Here is a 7,996-nt window from a genome sequence, read left to right as displayed (position 1 = left end):
TGAGACTGTAGAGTCCCAGAAAGTGCGTGTATTGGTAGATCACTTATCAAGTGTAAATAAACACCTAAAATATGCCACAATGTAACCCTGCTTTTGGTGTTGCTTTTTTCTCCAATTAATGGATCAGGAACCATTCCCACCTCTCCAAAGTCAAGGCTCAGGGTCTCACCACTAGGGGAATGGGGTGAAGGGGGGACTTGGAAAGTGGGGTTTGGGCAGCAGGAATTTCAGGGCCAGCTCCCAGGGCCCGGAGACTTTGGCTCTGCGCTCCCGTGGAGGCTCGTGGCGGGCGCAGCTAGAGACAAACAGAGCCCGCACAGCCCGGCCTACAGCCCCGCCCGGCTGCCACCTGTAAAAGAGTATCGGGAGAGGCCAAGGAGGGATGCACAAAGGGTGCGGTCATGACGAAGAGGGGCGGGGCCTCGTTGGGGTGGGCGGAGCAGCAGGCGGTCCTAAGGGAAGGCCGGGGCGGGAACACAGGGGTTAGTCCCGCGCGCGGGGCGAAGTTGGGCCCCACCCCCCACGCCCGACCGCACGCCGGGAGGGCCAGCGGGGGACCGGGCCGTGCGCTCCCGCTCTGGGCGGGGCCGGCGGCACGGCCTCCAGACAGTGGGCGCCGGCGGCCTCCTAGCGCCGGAAAGCCGGGCCTGCGCGCTCGGGAGACCTGCGGGCTAGCGGCGCGGGCGTGACGGGCGGGGCAACTAGCGGGTCTGCTTTTCGTTTCCTTTTCCTCCTTCTCGCAGTCTCATCCCGGACACCGGAAGGTGCAGGGGCAGAGCCTCGGACAGACCCACCCTCTCTGCCCCTCTCGTGTCTGGCCGCGAGGGCGCCCATTCCTCTTTGGACCCACCTATTAAATCGGTTTCAGGGTACGCCTGTATGGCTCTATCCCCCCAAAGTGAAAAGTTGGTGTTTAACCGTTTCAAAATTGGTACTTTTTGGAGAAGGAGAAACACTCCCGTGGGGCAGAAGAAATTCCTGGGGAAGAGCTTCAGGAACTCACAGGTCCTCAGGCAAAGAACGCCTCTTTCCTCAGGCCCTTGGCGCGTACAGTTTGACAGCCCTTGGGCCCCTGGGTTTACTCCTCCCAGACTTCTGGATTCCTGCGCAGAGAACAGATTAGAGGCCGTGCCAGATTCATCCACTTTAACTGCCTTGCGTCCTGATTTTTGTGTCTCCCATCTAGATCTTCGACTCTGGATGCAGAACCTCTCAGGGTTGGCTGGAGGCCTCCTGATGCAGTGATGCAGTCTGAATCCAGCCGGTGTGAAGAGGAAATGCCTTCCCTCTTGTGGGGTTTGGATCCGGTGTTTCTAGCCTTTGCCAAACTCTACATTAGGGATATCCTGGACTTGAAAGAGTCCCGCCAGGTGCCAGGTATGTGGCTGGTCGGCCTGGTGACTGCTCTGTGCCGCATCTGCATTCCACCACTTCCCAAAGCTGCAGAAATCTGGGGCTTAGAGGCTTAGGAGAGAGAGCCCATACAGCTGCAGGCTTTGAAGCTGATCTAACCTGGATCCTCAAAGGAGTTCATTTCTAAGCAAGTTCAAAACAGTCTAAAATTTTTTTTTTTTTTTTAAGGCCGCACCTGTGGCATATGGAAGTTTCCAGGCTAAGGGTTAAATCAGAGATACAGCTGTTGGCCTACACCACAGCCACAGTAACACGGGATCTGAGCCAAGTCTGCAACCTACACCACAGCTCAGGACAATGCCGGATCCTTAACCCACTGATGGAGGCCAGAGATCGAACCTGCATCCCCATGGATCTTAGGTTCGTTAACTGCTGAGCCAAGAAGGGAACTCCTAAATCTTTTTTATTTTTATTTTTTAAATAGATGCTTGGAGGAGTAACCTTTATATGAGGCATGTTTTTACCTGGGTTTGAGGTCTGTCATATTTTAAAAAGCTCGGTTGTTTTTCTGAGGTTCTGCTCATGGTAGAAATATCAGGCCTTGCTCCCTTTCCTAACTGTGGCCACTTACCTGGTCTGGGGATGTGACTCACTGGTAAAGCTTAGGCATCTTCTTTGTAAAATGAGGATTAACCATACCTGATTTTCTTGTGGGGTTTGGTTTTGTTTTGAATAGAACAGAATCAATATAAACTCCCTGAGAAGAGGAGCCTTGTTCACCTCTGTAATCTGTGGCTTAACAGTGCCTGGCATATGGTGAGTTCTCAAGAAATAGTAACTGGAGCAACACAGTATACATATAAACTCAAATCATTTTTTTTTATTAGAGTTATGGTCATACCCCCAAATATAACGAATACAGCTTGGGGTAGGTTTAAATAATTCACATTGCTGTGAATTGCAGTAAACATCTTCATATGTTTACTGTGCTACATGAGAAGTTTGGTGAAACTCTCTTTGCTATTTTGAATGACTAGCAGGCTCTGAGTCAGAAGTAGTTAAGAATCTCAAATATGCACCATTTTAATGAGACCCCATTTTGTGTATTTTCCCGTTGTATGTACAAAAGTATTTGCATGACCTTATACTAAAGCCTTTTGTACAGATTTTTCACCACACCTTTATTTTCTAATTACTGTTGGAAATGATCTGGTTTTTTTTCCTTGGAAGGCAGCCATCTTCCCCCGTAGTTGTCTGTTTTCCAGAACAATCTGGTATTCTTTATAGCTCATCTCCTTGGGAAGAAATTAATTCTCACCAAATGCCAGCCTTGCTTAAAGCTCTTCTGTAGGTGCTCAAGGAAATATCAGGGGCATAATAAGGGCTTAACTCCTTCTGGGGTGATGGCCTTTATAATGTATTAACAACTAATCAAGGAAAACTGCTCACAATGATCTTGGTTATGTCACTGGCAGTAATGTTTCAGTTGCAGTTTTTAAAATGAAACTGTTATAGTTCCCTGGTAGTGCAGTTGATTAAAGATCTGGCATTGTCACTGCTGTGGCTTGGGCCACTGCTATGGCATGGGTTCACTTCCTGGCCCTGGAATTTCTACATGCTGTGGGTGTGGCCAAAAAAGCCCTCAAAACACAACCAAAAAGGGGTTCCCGTCGTGGCGCAGCAGTTAACGAATCCAACTAGGAACCATGAGGTTGCGGGTTCGATCCCTGCCCTTGCTCAGTGGGTTAAAGATCCGGTGTTGCCGGGAGCTGTGGTGTAGGTTGCAGATGCGGCTCGGATCCCACGTTGCTGTGGCTCTGGCGTAGGCTGGTGGCTACAGCTCCGATTGGACCCCTAGCCTGGGAACCTCCATATGCCGAGGGATCGGCCCAAGAAATGGCAAAAAGACAAAACAAAAAAACCACAACCAAAAAGAAGCAAAAGCTATGTTAAAGCAGCTGAAAATAAAATGAAAGGAAACCGCTATCAATCCCAGGTTTGTGTGCCCAATACACAGTGAGACCAAACAAACCAAAATGTTGCGAAAGATTTGCTGCAAGGCGAATAGGCAGCTTGGGCTCAAAAACCCAAACTCCCTTATGGTTTTCAGGGAAGAGGTTTTGTTTTTCTTTTGGTTTTTGGCCACAACGTATGCGGCAGCTTAGTGGCTTGATGTGGGCTCTCAGTTCCCAGACCAGGGATTGAACCCAGGCTGCAGTGGTACAAGAACCAAATCCTAACCAGTATACTCCCAGGGAGTTCCTGAAAGAGTTTTTAAAGGGAACATTTAGGGCTAGGGCTGCAGGGTAGGTGACTTTCTTCTGATTGGTTTGTGGTGAAGTAACAGGGTGGTGTTCCAGAAAGCTCAGTGATCAGCCTTGAGATCATCAACTGAGACCAATCTGGGGTTCTCAGCATCTAATTACCATCCTCCACCTGGGTGGGGGGTGGTGGGGGATCTTAGTTCTTGCAGAACGATTCTAAGATGTATATCAGATTTTCATGTGTATCCTTTGAGGGGGAGCCAGGACTCTGTTTTATTGCTGCACTATTGTTTCTTGACTGCTTTCTCTTTGTTTCTGCATTCCTCACTCCCCTAATTAGTAACTACTTGAATCTGCCCTTTGGAACTCAGAGAAGGTCCAGGAGACTGAAGCCTTTTTCCTACAAACAAGACAGGGGGTGGGGGGATGACACAGGAGGGCCCCACAGGGCCCTGCTTGGTTTCAAACTGTCATGGTTGAAGAAGACAATAACCATAATTTCACTGGGTGGTCTTCTTTGGACTGTACTGTGGGGCTCTGAGGGGTGGGAAATGCTGCTGGTTTAGGTTTTTATTTTTATGTTGTTTGTTGTTGTTGTGTTTGATTTTGTTGCCATAAAGCAAGAACTTTTATTTTGACTGCATGAAATTTAGAAATGTTTAAATAACAGGGAACATCTTAACAAAGTTAACCAAAAAAGTGATTTTCAAAAAGAAACAAATGTATAATGAAGAATTTGGCTGGCCTTTGTTCGAGGTTCCTGGAAGATGTGGATTTCTGGAATGATAGGAGTGCCTTTGGTTCATGGTGGGCCCCTTGAGCTCCACTGAATTTATGCTAATGAGGTGCTTCATGCTGGACCCCTAGATAGTTTCAGGGTAGGGTAGGGGGGCTGTAAAAGCAACCATGGGAAGAGAGGGTTGGATTTGAGCCAGGTGACATCAGCCCAACCCCATGGGAGAAGAGAAGGGCTGGAGATTGAGTTGTCAGGTGGGCAGCAATTCAGGCATGCTTGCCTATGTAATGAAACCCTAGTTAAAACTCTGGACATTGAGGCTTGAGTGAGCTTTGCTGATGGGTAATCATAGGTGGATGTCGGAAGCTAACATGTCCTGAGGACGTGGAAGCCTTATGGCCAGATTCTCCTAGACGTTATCCTTATCCCAAACCTTATGTCCCAGCCTTGTCCTGTGCATCTCTTCGTTTGGCTAGTCCTGGTTTGCACTCTTCATTATAAAACTGTTGCCTTAAGTACAGCACCTTCTGAATCCTATGTCTTGGTCTATCAAAGTATCAAGCCTCAGGTTGTTGTGGAGGGTGTTTGTAGCCAGTTGATCAGAAGTGTACACGGCCCAAGGACCCTCAAACCTGGGGCTGGTGCTTAAAGTAAGAGTAGCCTTGTGGGGGACTCTGCCTCTGACCTACTCTTTTCTCATAGAAGAGACTCTAGTGTTGATGGAAGGAAGGGGTTCTTGCCATTTCTTTTTCCATAGCCTCTTCCTTGTGGAGGTTGTGCTTCTGATGTGTGGAGCTCTCATTTCTATATCCTTGGGGGTGTTCCTTCTCTCGTTTCTATATCCTTGGGGGTGTTCCTTCTCTCGTTTCTATATCCTTGGGGGTGTTCCTTCTGTTTCCAAGCCATGTATTTCCTCCTCAGTTTTCCCTGAAAAATTTTATTCAAACCATCTGCTGTTTTCTGCTAAAGTTGTTCTCTATTGTTCTTTCTGTGTTCCTTTTAAGATCTTTTTCCCTGGTGGGTTTTTTTTGTTGTTTTTTCAGCTGCCCTTCAGTACATGGAACTCCCGGGCCAGGGATCAGATTTAAGCTGCAGCCTCGAACTAAGCCAAAGGTACGGGCATCTCTGGATCCTTAACCCACCGTGCTGGGCCGGGGATCGAACCCATGTCCCATCACTCTCAAGATGCTGTCAATCCCATTGCACCACAGCAGGAGCTACTTCCTTGTTTTGTTTTTGTTGTTGTTGTTGTTGTTTTGTTTTGTTTTGTTTTGTTGTTTTTGTTTTTGCGTCTTTGAGCCACTGTGTCTGTCCTTGAAGACAAGTATGGTCAGTCTATGAGACGAAAGTTTTGGGGGCTTCCTTTTCTGGTCCTTTTTCAAGAAAGTCTACTGTGTCCTCAAGTGGAGATCTGTTCTGATTTTTATTAAGTGTTGCTCTGTACAGTTGGTAACGTCAGAGGACTGGCATCCACCACAGGTGACTTGAGGACTTCCTTGGCTTCTGTCATGAGTCCACTCTTCTTGCTGCCTCTTCTGTGTACTTCAGCCGAGGAAGAATACCTTTTGGCTGGCTCTTTCACCTTTTGTAAAGTGTGTCAGCTCTTCATTATTAAAACCACTGTAGCGGCACATGCCAGGGTGTCCCAGGAAGACTCAAAGAGCCCCGGGGCTTGTCTCAAGGTTTCAACATCACCAGCAGAGCACCTCACAGTGGCTTCAGGAGCAGCTGGGAAGACATTTTGGGACAGGCAGCAGGCCCTCCCTGGGTCTACAGGGTTCCTGGGCTCTGCCTCTAATGGCCAGGGTCCTGGGAGCCACAGCCAACCACACAGAGCCCTGGGTTGCTCTAATGCCTAGCAACCAAAACAGACCCAGGGTTAGGCTCGGGGAGAGAAAAGCCAGTCAGGTTCTAGGAAAGAAATCTCTCTAACTTGGTTCTGCTCAGCATGCAAATGGAATGTCCAGAAAGGGCTGAGTGCAGCCAGGGACCAATCTGGGGCCACCATCAGCCCCACCGGGCCCTACAGCAGCACTGGAGGATCAAAGCAGGACGTGTGGCAGGGTGCACTTCAGCAGAGGACACTGACCCTGGGGGAGGCTCATTGGCCAGATTGAAATTTCCCTTCTGCTACAGGAAGCCCGAGCCACCTTGCAAAGGTCCTACAGGGTTGCCCTCCTCTGAAGGCACCCTCTCTCCCCCCAACCTTTTTTTTAGGGCTACACCTGTGGCATATGGAAGTTCTCAGGCTAGGCGTAAAATTGGAGCTGCAGGTGCCAGTCTATACCACAGCCACAGCAACACCAGATCTGAGCCACATCTGCGACCTACACTGCAGCTCACGGCAACACCAGATTAGCCCACTGAACGAGGCCAGGGATGGGACCTGCATCCTCATGGATACTAGTCAGGTTCTTAATCCGCTGAATGGGAACTCCTGCCCTCTCTCCTTTGTGTCCAAGGACTGAGTCTCCCCACAGGTGGATTTCAATGGTAAGCACTCGGAAGTCAGGTAGAACTGCCCTGCTCTTAAGATTTCATGACTTTTCGGTGGAACCAGTTTGTCCCTCTTCAGTCCAAATATTTTTGGAGGGAAGCGACTTCTCCAGGGATGACTCAGGGACAGGCTCCTTCCTTCATGTGGCTTTGTCATTTCAGCTCTTGGCCCCCAGGTTTGCCCTGTGCACAGTCTCCAGTCCACTAGGTGGCCTCTAGAAGTATGCCTCTGCTAGGGAGAGGGCCCTTCTTTTGGCTAATTTGACACTTTCTTCAAACCACATCACATCCTCCTAGAATCTCTGGCTGCCTGAGGCTCAGAGTCTCCTTTTCCATCCCTTGGGGACTTGGCCATGAATGACTGGTCCCCAGCCTCTTTATTGACATGGGAAACAAGAGAACCATCAGCAGAGGCTATTCTGGGGGTTCTGAAGGGCTTTGGGATTCAGGCTGTGGGTTCCCCTCCCCACCCCTGTGGAAATGAAGACAGCTGAAGGGATGGAGTGAGGGGGGCCAAATGCCTGGAGTGATAACTGATTCTTTGTTTACAGTTACATATATATTTATTTGAAAAGCATGTTGCCATTTAAAAATTTATAGCCCTTTCTTTTTTTTTTTTTTAATCTTTTGTCTTTTTAGGGCTGCACCTGTAGCATATGGAGGTTCCCAGGCTAGGAGTCTAATAGCAGCTATAGTTGCTGGCCTACACCACAGCCACAGCCACGCCAGATCTGAGCCGCATTTCAACCTACACCACAGCTCACGGCAACGCCGGATCCTTAACCCACTGAGTGAGGCCAGGGATCGAACCTACAACCTCATGGTTCCTAGTCAGATTCATTTCTTCTGAGCCACGATGGGAATGCTCTATAGCCCTTTCTGAAAGTAAATAATTCAGCCATCATGGAGACGGGAAAAAAAAAAATAGGCTAGAGGATTTTAGTCCAGACTCTTTAGCTGCAAGTAGCAGTAACATAATGCAGGTAGCTTAAGCCCCAAATAGGAAGTTCAGGTAAGGATGTGGGTTGCCACGGAGGGAAGCTCTGCAGAAACTGGGACAGAGCTAGGGCCTCAGGTGGGAATCCAGGACTCACTACTGCCAGGAGTCCCTCTCTGTTTTGTCCCCAAGTCTAAAAAATGCCTCCGG

General features: G+C 48.8%; 1 protein-coding gene across 6 annotated transcripts in view; it reads left to right on the top strand.

Annotated features, from left to right (window-relative positions):
• Positions 1 to 532: 532 nt before the first annotated feature.
• The window catches only part of STN1 (STN1 subunit of CST complex), a 43,315-nt gene continuing 35,851 nt past the window's right edge, over positions 533 to 7,996 (top strand). For 2 of the 6 annotated variants that reach the window (XR_007132208.1, XM_047760731.1), the window contains exons 1-2: positions 533 to 869; positions 1,187 to 1,377. Coding sequence is in view for 5 of the 6 variants with exons in the window: in XM_047760731.1 (XP_047616687.1) it covers positions 1,245 to 1,377 (133 nt within the window). In the remaining variant the exon portion in view is untranslated. The other 4 variants (XM_047760728.1, XM_047760727.1, XM_047760730.1 and 1 more) reach the window with 4 other exon arrangements.

This window comes from Phacochoerus africanus, chromosome 15, assembly GCF_016906955.1.
Source record: "Phacochoerus africanus isolate WHEZ1 chromosome 15, ROS_Pafr_v1, whole genome shotgun sequence".
Classification (NCBI taxonomy): Eukaryota; Metazoa; Chordata; class Mammalia; order Artiodactyla; family Suidae; genus Phacochoerus; species Phacochoerus africanus.
The sequence above is the reverse complement of the archived record's forward strand: the minus strand, read 5'-3'. Positions and strand labels throughout refer to the sequence as shown.